Genomic DNA, 13368 nt, shown 5'->3' with positions numbered 1-13368 from the left:
ATACAAGAAGACATGAAGACATAAGGTGATTTTAAAGAGAAAGAATTACTGATAGTTACTGCTGAGTTTATTTAGAGCCTCTACTCTGAAGCTTTAGGACCTGTCTCCAGAGCAAAGTCTTGTATTTTGCAGTACCTTGGACAATCATCGACATAAAGGATTTAGAATGGACAGAGTCTTAGTAGTCATCTCATTCAAACCTTTCATTTTACAGATGAGGAAACTGAGGCCCAGTTTCCTCAAATTTAATTGTTAGGATATATAAAAGGGATTAAATTACTAATTATTTTAATATTTATGCTACTCACATAGTTGGTCAGTTTAACAAAATCTCTATAATGGATCTAGCACACAGCAAAGTGCAGATAGCTCAATAAACTGCCATTTAGCATTTTTGGTACCATGCAAAGATAAATAGTCTCTTTTCATTCTTAATTTATAATTTTTCTTATTTTACTTCTTATTTTATTCTTATGTATCTTTTAAAAAAGTGTTCTAATTGATATTTTCTGTTTCCTTCATCACCATTGTTATCCTAAGTATCTCTCCCCATACCTTTTTCAGAGTGCCATTCCTATAACAAACAGGGTTTTTTTTGGAGAGGAAAAAAATCCAATACAACTGATCAGTACATTGAAAAAGTCATGAATGTGATGTATAACGCTGCCAACCTCCCATCTCCACAAACGGTGTCCTCTCATATCTCTTCAATCAAGTCTTTATATAATTTTGTTACATTTACTTTAGATTTTTTTGTTGGGAGTTGTTCTTGATGTTTATGTTGCTATAGTCATCATGTATGTTGTTTTCTTGGCTCTGCTCACTTCACTCTGCATCAGTTCATGTAGATCTTTCCATGCTTCTCTGTCTTCATTGCATTCATCATTTTTTACAGCCTAATAATGTTCTATTGTATCCATGAACCACAATTTGTTTAGCCCTTCTTAAATTGATGGTCATCTACTATGCAGTTCTTAGCTCTCACAAAAAGTGCCACTATAAATATTTTGAAGTATATGGAGATCTTCTTGTCAATCATGGCTTCCTTGGGGTATAAGGTCAGTAACAGAGTCTCTGGTTCAGAAGATATAGATATTTTAGTCACTTTATTTGCATAATTCCAAATTGCTTCCCAGAATGGTTGTACCTTTTCACAGCTCCACCAGCAATGTATTAGTGTGCCCATCTTTCCAAAACCCCTCCAACTATTACTGGATTTTTTTGTCCTTCTTGCCAGTTTGCAGGGTGTGCAGTGAAACCTCAGGGTTGTTTTGATTTAAGCTCTTTGTATTATTGGTTATTTGGAACATTCCTTATTGCAATTGTGTATACTTTGCAATCCTTCTTTTGAAAACTGTTCATATCCTTTGACTATCTATTAGGGAATGGCTACTAGTCACATATATTTATTAATTGTTTGTATAGCTTAGAAACCAAACCTTTATCAGAGAAATTTGATAAAAAGATTTTTCACCCCATTGACCACTTCCTTTCTTATCTTAGATGCATTAATAGTGTCTGTGCAGAAGCATTTAAGTTTCAAGAAATCAAAGTTATATGTTTTGTCTTTGGTAATTGCCTCTGTCTCTTGTTTGATTAAGAATATGTCTCTTACTCATAGTTGTGAGAGGAATATGATCTGTTTTCTTTCTCATTTTTCTGTAGTAGGATCTTTAGTATTAAGGTCTCATGTCCATTTAGAATAGATTGTGAATGATAGATGTTATAATGGTGACTTGGAGTCACCCCTAGATTTTAAAGTCATTATAATCACCAGTATTAACTTTAGGGGTACTGTTTTAGGACTTGACACTGCATAAGCCCTGAGAATGCTGTGGGGTCCATGACATTGCCTCTGCTCAGAACCTTAAATGTGGTTGGGGTTGCTGAATGATTGGTACTGACAAGTAAATACTATAAAAGTTCAGTATAGTAAGAGGAGCTCTTGGAATTGGAGAAGACTTCACAGAAGAGTGAGATGGAAATAGAAAGGAAGAGGTAGATACAATAAATGTTAGGAGAGAAAAAGTTAAAGGCCTAGTCGACCAACTGGATGGATATCTGGGAAAAATGGGAACATTAAGGTATAATTTTCAAAAATAGGTGTGAGTCGATTTTGGTGAAAAAGAGTCCAAGTGCTGTTGGTCTAAGAGTCATTTGTGTAAAAGTGATAGTTGAATGAATGATAAATTTTAGGAAAAGTTATAGAGGTCTTGCACCTCATAGGATGCTCACATTTTGGGGTGAGTAAAAGAAATGAGACCAATGGAGGATTCAAGAAGTGGACAGGGTGGTGAAGCTAAGGGAGAAATTTCAAGAAGGTGGGGGTAGGAGAAGATCTGAAAAGGTCGAGGAGAACCAGAGTTAGGAAAGGCCGTTGACTTTGGCAGGTAGGATGGTTTCTTGGTGACCTTAGGGAGAATGATTTTGGTCATGGTAGGTAGAAGCCATATTACAAAGGTGAGTAGGTACTTGAAGTATTATTTTGGCATTGAAAGGAAAAAGAGACATAAAATGTTAACTCACAGTTGTGATAAGTTTTAGGTAATAATTTTAGCAATTGTAGGAAGCATTTTTCTAAGCAGAGGGGAAAAAACCATTGTGAAGGGAAATAAATATGTAGTAGAGGGGAAGCCCTGGAGGAAGGGAATGAGATCAAAGTACTGCTTGAGAAATTCCCCTTGGAAGTTAGCAGAGAAAAGTTTTCCTCTGGAAAAGAAGAGGGAGGATGGAGGATAAATGTAAGAATATTGGTTAATGAAGGGAATTTTGTATGTACAGAGATGAACCGAGGTAGAAAATGATCAGCGACCAGTGTTTGGTTGTATGGTATGCGGAGCAGTTCAGTTAACCAGTATATTTAATTGATAGAAACTGTTTGGCTCTCAGCCATTCTTGTGTGCATATAAGAGTATATGTAAGTATACACATAAATGTTACAAAAAGAATCAAAAGCAATGCCTACATTTAAATTTATGTGCAAGGGCTTGTTGTAATGAAAATAATAGTAATTATTTACTAACTTCTCCAAAGAATCTGTGGATTGAATTGTAGAAATAAAACAAGGTGGAAAAGGAACCAAATGTACAAAAATATTTGTAACAACTCTTTTTGTGGTGGCCAAGAATTGAAAATCAAGGGGATGCCCATCAATTGGGGGATGGCCGAACAAGTTGTGGTATATGAATGTAATAGAATACTATTGTGCTATAAGAAATGATGAACAGACAGACTTCAGAAAAACCTGGAAAGACTTACATGAACTGATGCTGAGTGAAGTGAGTGGAACCAGGAGAGCATTGTACACAGTAACAGCCACAATGTGTGAGGACTGATTTTTGTTAGATGTAGCCCTTCTCAGCAATGCAAGGACCTAAAATTTTTCCAAAGGACTCATGATGGAAAATACCATCCACATCCAGAGAAAGAACTATGGAGTCAGAATGCAGAATGAAGCAGACTGTTTTCTCTTTTGATTTGTTTTGTTTTCTTTCTCATGGTTTCTCCCATTCGTTATAATTCTTTTTTTTTTTGAGGGGGGAAGGCAGGGCAATTGGGGTTAAGTGACTTGCCAAAGGTCACACAGGTAGTAAGTGTGCCAAGTGTCTGAGGCAGGATTTGAACTCAAGTCCTCCTACTCCAGGGCTGGCGCTCTATTCATTGTGCCACCTAGCTGCCCCATCTATACAACATGACTAATGTGAAAATGTGTGTAATAGGAATGTATGTGTAGAGCCCATATCAGATTGCATGCCATCTTAGGGAGAGAGGGGTGAGGGAGGGGGAGAAAATTTAAAACTTAGGGAAGTGAATGTTGAAAACTAAAAATAAATAAATTAACGAAATAAGACAGGGTGGGCTTACGCTGAAGGCCTAATATTTTGAGTTTTAATATTTAAATTTTTCCTATCTGAAGAGTCAGAGCTCGTTAATTTGAACATCAGTAATATTATTGAGATGATTGAGATTTTACATGTAAGTAAAATCTCTGTCCTCACTTTAATTTGACTTTTTTACCTTCATTGAATTTTAGATTTTTGCTTTTAAAAACATCATGTGTATGCCGTGCACTTTTATTTCTCCTCTCCTATTTTATTTTCATTGTATCAGAGAAAAACTATTTCAGCAGGAGGTGTTTCTGTGGCTTAATGAGCAATAGAACTAATGAGTGAGCTGTGCTTTAGGAGACCAGTTTTTCTTGTCGATCATTTCCATTAGGTGATTTGTGTCTTTATCATTCATTACTTAATAATTTTGGCACTCTTATGATAGACTCTTCTGTAGTAATGAACATAATGGTAGGTTTAATGAGCAGTATCTGTTTCCTTTATGCATACATACATTTGCCTGAATTTTTCTTCTGAAAAATTTAAAAGAATAGATTAAATCACTACATTCTTTCCCCCCCACCCTTTTTTTTTTTTGGCTTTTGGTCAGGGGAGAGGAGCCAACAGAGATTCATAGCTCTTTACTTTAGTCTTATTTTGTTTCCTGTTACTTTCTTATAGCTAGGCTTGTTTGTGAAAACATAACTGGTTTTCAAAAGGTACACAGTTTGTCTGAGTACCTTTGTGACTAAAGTATGAAATGCCTTTATGAAATCTCTCTCCTTTTTCCTCAAAAGATACTTTGACTTAGTCTAGCTCTTTTCCTTTTCAGAGTTAAAGTAAGAACAGAATCTCAAGATCCGTCATCTTCATGGAGGTCTCTTATTCCAGTCATAAAGGTCAATGTGAGCACAGTAAGTAAAATATAATATAAAGCATGTGGTTATTAACACAGGATTGTTATTTGTGATATTTGCAGCCACAGTTTTCACTTAGAAAATTACAGTCATTTCATATAAGTGGTAAAGTGTGAAAGTGAGTTTTAAAAATAACTCTCTATTTTCAGCACAGATTTATCAACTCTTAATGACCAGATATTCACAAGTATTTAAGGGACTATAATTTAATACTCCAATATCACTGTATGACAAATAGGATCATTTGAATACAGTAACATTAAGGTTTGTTTTACATTCCAGAATAATTTCTTTAGATAATAAAACTATTTAGTAGTTTGGGTTTGCAAAGCAGATTGTTTTGGACGAGTATGAGGAAGTAAGATGGGTAGTTCATTGCCAGATCAGACTTTGCACGTTAATAATTAAGCCTTTTTTGGTCCATCTCTTTAGGGTCGTTTGGCATTTGGGAATCATTACCAACCACAGACTCTCTGTATTAACTTTGATGATGCTTTCTTAACGTACACTACAAAGCCACCATCCAGTCACCTTGACCAGTTTATGCACATCGTGAAGGGAAAACTGGAAAACGTTAGAGTCATGCTTGTTCCCAGTCCCCGATACGTTGGTCTTCAAAATGATGAGTAAGAGTCTTTTTAATACTTTGTTGGTATTTTTGCCCTAGTCTGGGCTACCCTCTGTCTGAGGCTAAGAGTTCTTCTTTTCTTGGCCAAGTCATCTTGGCAGATTATGTGACCTTTGTGTTGGCTTAAAAGCTAGGACAGCGCTGCTCTGCCTTGCTGGATTGTTCTGAGTGTCCCCACTGTACTCCTGGGCCCTGCGGTGGGCCTCTGAAGCTGTCTTTGGTCTAAGCAGATTGAGAGATTCCCTTTGTACACTTTTCTTCCGTAGTCCCCCTCCTTGCCATGTCCTCCGCAGCTCCACATTATATCTCATCTGAACTGTGGTGGTAGGGTATGGGTGAGTATCCTTGCCAACCCCACCAAGCCAATCCTCACTAGTTGTTGAAGTAGTCTTCCTAATAGTATCTGTGAGTCAAATACCTTCAGCCATTTACCGTTGCTGATAGCCTGGCTTCTGGTGACTTTTGTTGCTTTATTTTACCAAGAAGAAAAAAATAGAAAAAATGGTGACAGAAGGAGAAAGAGTAGAGGCAGATTTCATTTCACTTTTAGGAAAAACTTTCTAGCTGAGCTATCCCCAAACTGGACAAGCTGCATCAGGAGGCCATAAGTGACCTGCCACCGGAGGATTTCCAGCAGAGCAAAGGATTGAAGCTGAGGTCTGACCAGGTCAGGGTGCAGTAGGCAATCAGCCTCTTATCTCTGGAGGTTGTTCCCCTCTTCAGGCAGCCCAAGATTGCACAAGCCCCCTTGGCTGCTCATTCTGTCACAGCATATTGCTGGCTCATTGAGGTTGTGGTCCACTATTACTCCAGATCCCTTTCAGAGAAATGGCAAACTAACCAGGTCTCTGCTGTCTTGTTATTATAAAGTCAGTTTTTAGAATTCAAGTAGAAAGAATTTATTTACTTTTATAATTATTGAATTTCCCCTTTTTCAGTTCATTCCAGTGTTATAGCTTGTCAAGATCTTGTTGGATCCTAACCCTGTCATTTAGAGTGTTAGCTTTTCTTCTGGCTTTTTCTCATCTGCAGATCTGATAAATGTGCTATCTGCGCATTTATCCAAGTTAGCAATAAAAATAGCTTTTGATTCACTTTTAACCAGTGTAGGGTGAAGCATTGATCCCTGGGATGGAAACCTCTTTTCAAGTTCACGCAGAATGACAGTGATTACTCCTTAAGTCCAGCCATTCCACTAGTTCCAGTTTCAGCTAATGGTGCTATCATCTAGGCCACATCTCTTCAACTTTTTAAAAAAATTTAGGGGGGGCAGCTAGGTGGTGAGTGAGTAGAGCACTGGGCCTGGAGTCAGGAGGATCTGAGTTCAAATCAGGCCTCAGACACTTAACACATTTACTAGCTGTGTGACCTTGGGCCAGTCACTTAACCCCAATTGCCCTGCCTTGCCCCCTGCAAAAAAAAAAAAATTAGGAACATTGCATTTTGCATTTTGTTTATCAACACTTTACATGCTATCTGTAGGTTTGCTTTTAGCATTTTCTATCCAATTCCATTCTGAGATCTCTCTAGCTTTTCCACACAAGTAGCCTGAGATACTTTGTCACATCCTTTGCTAAAATCTAGCATATAAATCCAAGGCAGCTGGGTGGCATTGCAGGGGATAGAACACCGGGCGTGGAGTCAGGAAGTCTCACCTTCCTGAGCTCAGATCTGTCCCCAGACACTTAAAGCTGTGTGACCCTGGGCAAGTCACTTTACCCTGACTGCCTTAGTTTTCTCATCTGTAAAATGAGCTGGAGAAGGAAATGACAAACCACTCCAGTATCTTTGCCAAGAAAACCCCAAATGGGGTCATGGAGAGTCAGACAAGACTGAAATGATTGAATAACAACAAAGCATATAAATATATATACCTATAGGCATTCTTCTGATTTACTAATTTAGGAACTTTTATCAAAAAACAAAATAATCTTGGTCTTAGTATACCCTATTCTTTCAGAAGGCTGCTGGTTCTGTGTGATTGCTTCTTCCTTTTTCAGATGTTCACTATTTATCTCTTAAATAATGTATTCCAGAATTTACCTGGAAACCAAAGTCATCAAATTCAGTGGCCTAGAATTTGCTGAATCTCTTTTCTTCATTTCTTAAAAAAAAACTGGGCCATTTGCTGTCTTTTAGTCCTTAGGTACCTCCTTTGTTCCCCAGTATCTTTTCATCTATCACCAGCAGGGGCTCATTTTTTTCATTACGTAGGAATGTAGTTCCTTCTGGACCAGGTTCCTTGAATTTATCAAGGGTCCCTAGAGATGCTGGCTTACCGTCTGTTTACTTAGCTTGGTTAGATGTTTTGTCCTTTACAGGTCAACGTTTATTTTCCTTGTCAGAGAAGTCAAAAGCAGAATTAAATTGGCGCAGCTCTGCCCATTTCTGTCACTACCTTTGTGGCCTTCAGCAAGTCTGTGGGTCTCCACTGTCTCATCTGTAAAAAGGGAGGGACTCAGTGACCTCTGAGGTCCCTTTCAGCCCTAGATCTCTGGTCCTGTGGCCTTTCTGTATTACCAGGTAGCATTGTTCCATCTGCCTCCAGCAGTGGCTCCATCTTAGATCTCCCATGAGAGCTGAAAAGAAAGCAAACCTTTTTTTTCTCGTCCTTAGCGTTCCTTATTCAGCCTGTTCTAAGCATTTAGCTCTTGATGCCATTCTTGTATAGGATCATGTCACACCTTTATATTCATCCTTTTTACCTTTCCTTGCTCCCGTCTACTGTGTATACCTTTTAAAAATATAAGCTGAGTGGTTGGTTGCTCAGGTCTCTGTGATTCCACAGTGGTCTCTTTAGACAATTTCCCATTCCCCACCCCCACATTGGAACTCACTGTATTCTAAGGTGATCTGTTTTTTCTGAGTGGGATTAATATAATATTCCTACTCCTGCTTGTATCATCGTTAGTCTAAAACCTGGGCTGTGGCAGGGGCAAGGACACTTGTGGAAAATCTGATAATTAGTTCATTTCATCCATGTACTAGGAACTGCCATGTTGGTTCATACATTGATTGACCTGACTTCCCATACCCCCAGGTGGCCAAATAGGACACAGTTTAGATGTTGAAGAAGTTGAGTAGAGGGGTGTACTGATTGACCTCTTTAATTCTCTTTAATGACCTCTTTAAAATTTTCAGTATCATTTTATTGCTAGTACCATTGTGGAATTATTTATTGTAGTGATAGAGAAATATTTTTCCTATAAGTCATTTTTCAAGGAGTACTTGTTGCAGCACTTGACGTATCTTCTTTTTGAACTGTTCTCACTTGGAAGTTAACAGAAAATTAATGCTTTCCTTTCACAGAGGTTTACATGTTTTGCATTTTTCCTTCCCTTTTGTTAGGCCACCAAGATTAATGGGAGAAGGTTTTGTTGTGATGCAATCCAATGATGTTGACATTTACTACTATATGGATGAACCAGGTAGAATGTTAAGTGTGAAAAATGAGAAAGATTGGGAAAGGGGGGTGGTGGGGAGGGACGTCTAATACTGTGATTTCATTGGCTTATTGTTCTAGGGAATTCCTGCCAATAAACTCCAATGCAGGCCACTATAGTGGGCAATACTGCCACCATAGTACAACTGAGATTGGAATCCTAGAGAGTCATGCCTAGTCTTAGAGCTTAAGTGATTTGTGCAGTCCTAGAATCCATGTGTATCAGAGGCACAGCTTGAACGCAGTTCGGCCTGCCGCAGGCCCTGGCTGTCTACAACTGTGTTATCCTCTTAAAGAAGAATTTTACATGCAGCTTAGTAGTTTTACATATATCGTTATTTATCTTCTATAGAAATTTTTTTAAAAGTCTGTTTTTCTTTTAGAATGTTAAAATCTATAACCAACTGAGCAAAACTTATTCGATACCTGTAGACTGGTCCCTTGAGGTTTGATTAAATGTCTTCCCATTGAGAGATTAAAAAAGACAGGACAAAAACTTCTTCTAGATATGCCTCTTTCTGACTAGTACCCCAAATGTCTTAATGCTTTAATTTGATGGAAATGAGTGTTCGTTGAAAGTGAAGCTGTTCAACACAGCCCAGGCATCAGTTTTAGAAAAATCTGCTTTTTGCTGGCCTTGAGCCTTGGAAAGGCTTGCAAGCTTAGTGATCAACTTCCATACAAAAGAGTCATTTTTATTTCTCTGTTCTTAATATTTTGATTCAAGATAAAGGCTGTTAGGCCAAGCATTATATGTTTACAATTTCTAAATACTTATCTATAGGGGGAAAAACTTTGATGACTATTCTAAGTAACTTCTTTTTTATTGTGTTCTGCAACATAGGCCTGGTCCCAGAAGAAACTGAGGAAACTATTGAGGGAGAAATGAGCAGTGAGGATAGTAAATTGCAAGATTTGCCTCCATGTTGGGGATTGGATATAGTTTGTGGTAAAGGAACGGATTTCAATTATGGACCCTGGGCTGACCGACAGAGGTACTTGAACCAAATGTGGCTAGTATGCCATTCTGTTTGTTTGAATTCTGTTTTATTTTTTTCATTCAGCAAAAATCGACCCTTTGCAGGTTTCGGTGGCCCCCTCCACCTTTTTGGACCCCCGCTTTTCATCCCCCTTTTCTCTTTTGTCTTCCTTGGTAGGATGTCAGGTCCTTGAAGACAAAGACTGTCTTGTGTCCCCAGTGCCTGGGACAGTATTGGTGCTTGATGTGGGCTTCTTGACTTGAGCCCCTTAGTACATGTAGAAAGTCAGACCCAGGATGATTCAGACCAAACTGTGACCACCAAGAGTTGTAGGCCCGAAACTCCAGTTTCCCAACCCTAGGTTCAGTGTCATTAAAAACTTTTTCACTTTGTTGAAAGGTATTAAGAGTTCCTTCCTTAGATCTTCTCCATTGACCAGAATTTGGTGTAAGTCCTCTTGTGTGCTTTCCAACAAATAAACAGTTGGCAATTCATTCCATAGAAGCTGGGCATAAAACTGAATTCTAGCTTTCTCTGATCTTCCTCAATGGTTTGTTTCTTTATGCTCTGGACAAGTCTTGCACATTTAGAACATTTAATATTTTTTAGAATGCAACTTGGAAATATAGTACAAGGAAGCATGTTAAAGTGTTCTGAATGAAAAAGAGGCCGTCTTTGCATCTTTGGGTCTTTCCATGCTATGCTTTGGAGTTTTTGACAACAGTCTTTTCCATACTGACTTGTGTCATGTTATATAGCACATGCATTCTTCCCTTTGGGTTCAACATTTTTTGTTTTGTGTAAATGTAACATTTAGAGGAAAGAGTGTTTGGTGCTAATGGGAAGGATTCGTGTGGTACAGTGGGTATAACATGAACATTTCTATTGGAGGCCTGATAGGCTAATGGCTTATGAACCTTTTGAGAAATTAAGGAATCTGGCGGATTTTACTCCATGTGCAATTTCTTTTCTCTTGAATAATAATTTATTATTCCTTTTATTTTATAGAGACTGTTTATGGAAGTTTTTTTTCCCACCTGATTACCAAGTGATGAAGATTTCTGAAATTGCTCAGCCAGGGAAACCAAGGCAAATCCTTGCTTTTGAGCTGCGGATGAATATCATTGCAGATGCTACAATTGATTTGTTGTTCACAAAAAATAGGGTAAATAATGGAATGATATCTAGTAATATTCATGTTGTATGAGAAATTATTTTGTAAAGTATTTCATCATATTTACCAATAGTATTTGACAAAGCCATTTTGATCTGTACATTTTCAGTTGTTTCATAATAGGAGAATGCATATTTCTCTTCTCCATACATTTTGTAAAATGGCAGTTGACTGAAAGAGATGAAACAATTTGGAATAATAACTGGAATTCCTTCAGTTAACATCTTTTGCATACTTATGTATCTGGGGTTTCATCTTCATCTGATTTTTTCCAGAATTTCTTATAGGTCTGTTGTGAATTTGCATGGTTCCGGGTTGCATTTTTGGCATCTTGGAACAGGTGTTTATTTTAACTTACCTTTTAATTCAGATATCTACTTTCTTGTATGTTATTGAACTTTGAAAAACTTAAGACTTTGTTATAAGTGATGTTTTATTCCCCCCACCCCCTTTCTTTTGGTAGGAAACAAATGCTGTACATGTAAATGTGGGAGCTGGGTCGTATTTAGAAATCAACATTCCTATGATAGTTGGAGAAAATGGTAAGCCGAGATTTTTATCTTTAAATTAGTGTACAAATAGTAGAGTACTTTTTGCTATAGAGTGTCATCAGAGAAATGTTCGTTTTAGGCTTTTAAAATATTTTAATATTACTATCAGGGTAGTTATACATGTTTTGACTCTGTTGTTTTGACATAACTATTTTGGCCCTGTTCATCACCTCCTCCTTCTGGATACTTGGTTTTTGTGACCTTACCTTGTTATGTCTGAATGTCCTTTTCTCAGTCTTTTTTAGCCGGATTTTTTCATCCTAACTGTGGGTGTTTCCTAAGGTCCTGGGCCCTTTTCTCTTTCTATAAGTTCCTGATAATCTCATCACCTTCCATAGATTCAACTATTCTCTCTATGCAGATGACCCCCAGATCGCTATATCTTTCTGCAGGCCCAAAGTAGAACTTACTATCTTTATCCCTGAGCCTGACCCTCCTCTAAACTTCCTATTTACATTGAGAATAGTATTGACCTAGGAAGTCATTGAAGTTCACTGACTCTATTCTTTATTCATTCTTTACTCTCCCCACATATAATCAGCTGTCACGCCGGTCCTGTTTTTCTATTTCAGCAGCGGCTCTCCCTACTGACTTTTCCTTTCTTTTCTGTACCATGACTTCCCACCTGAATTATGGCATCAACTTCCTCATTGCATTTACCACTTCTGCACTTGCCTTTCTCCAGTCCAGACTCCATCAGCTGCCAAAATAATATTCTTCAAACATGGGGGTTTTGTTGGTTGTTGTTATTTGTTTGTTCCCTGCTCAAGGATCTTTTGCCTTTGGGATTAATTACAGACTCCTTCTCTAGGAACTTGACCTCTTTCCTCAGTATTTAACTGAGGTATTTAACCTCAGTCATGGATGGACTCTAGGCCTATCTTTCTGGGCTTGTGGTCCATGACTTCTTCTCACAAATTGCAGGTTCCACCCAGACTGGCCTTCTAGCTCTTACTTGATCTTCTTGGCAGGCCATCTTGAGCCTGCACCTGTCCCTCCATGCCCTGAACATGTTTCCTCCTTACTACTTTCTCTTGCAAGGAATCCTTTGAATCTCACTGTTAGAGGTGACAGCTAAGTGTCTTAAGGGTTGTCTTATCTGTGCATGAGTTGTTGTACCCGCACAATAGCACGTAAGCTCCTTAAGGTTAGGCAGGCACTGTTTTTCATTGTTGCCTCTCTCCTCAATGCCTAGCTCATGGCCTTGCTCCTACTAAAGGCTTTCTCAGTGGAACTGAAGACTGTGAGTTCCTGGTAGGATTGTATTAGTTTTTAAACCCTTGGTAATCCCAGGGCCTTAAACTTTGTAACAGGAGGATCTTATGAAGTAAGTCACTGAAGAATTGTGAACAGTATTTGTTAATATATGAACATTATTATATTTTACTAATAATTTATGAATTTACTAATAATATATGAACATTATTATATTTTACTAATAATTCATTTTATGTATGTTAAAATACTAAGCCAGATTTACCCTTGTCAGTAAGGTACACACTTGAGGAAATCCAACTTTCAGGCCATCAGAGAACCTTTTTAACATTGCATTCTGTTTTATACTAAGGAATGTCTAAATTGGCTTTAATTCTGTCTGAGCAATATTATCTCCTGGTTTTTAAATATTTGAAGCCTATTAGTTATATATCTGAAGTTCTATATTAAACATTTTCTCTTATTAAGTTTAGCTGATTTTCAGTCTCTTTGCTTTTCTTTGCCTTTGTTTTTACCTCTTACTTTATTTATATTGAGAAAAATATTAATGAAATTCAACTTTGTTATGATGAAAACAGTGTCCCATGCTCTCACTTTTTGTGTTGCAAGCCAGTTTTTTGAATCCAGCACAATA

At 37.8% G+C, this 13368-nt stretch overlaps 1 protein-coding gene across 1 annotated transcript in view; it reads left to right on the top strand.

Annotated features, from left to right (window-relative positions):
- KIAA1109 (KIAA1109 ortholog) overlaps window positions 1–13368 on the top strand; it is a 211491-nt gene that overhangs the window by 40152 nt on the left and 157971 nt on the right. The window contains exons 8-13 of the mRNA XM_036763063.1: window positions 4660–4741; window positions 5177–5370; window positions 8721–8800; window positions 9659–9809; window positions 10803–10959; window positions 11432–11510. Coding sequence (XP_036618958.1) covers window positions 4660–4741; window positions 5177–5370; window positions 8721–8800; window positions 9659–9809; window positions 10803–10959; window positions 11432–11510 — 743 coding nt within the window. The remainder of the gene's footprint in view (window positions 1–4659; window positions 4742–5176; window positions 5371–8720; window positions 8801–9658; window positions 9810–10802; window positions 10960–11431; window positions 11511–13368) is intronic.

The sequence above is a fragment of the Trichosurus vulpecula genome, chromosome 6 (assembly GCF_011100635.1).
Source record: "Trichosurus vulpecula isolate mTriVul1 chromosome 6, mTriVul1.pri, whole genome shotgun sequence".
Classification (NCBI taxonomy): Eukaryota; Metazoa; Chordata; class Mammalia; order Diprotodontia; family Phalangeridae; genus Trichosurus; species Trichosurus vulpecula.
This window is presented reverse-complemented; position numbering and strand designations above follow the sequence as displayed.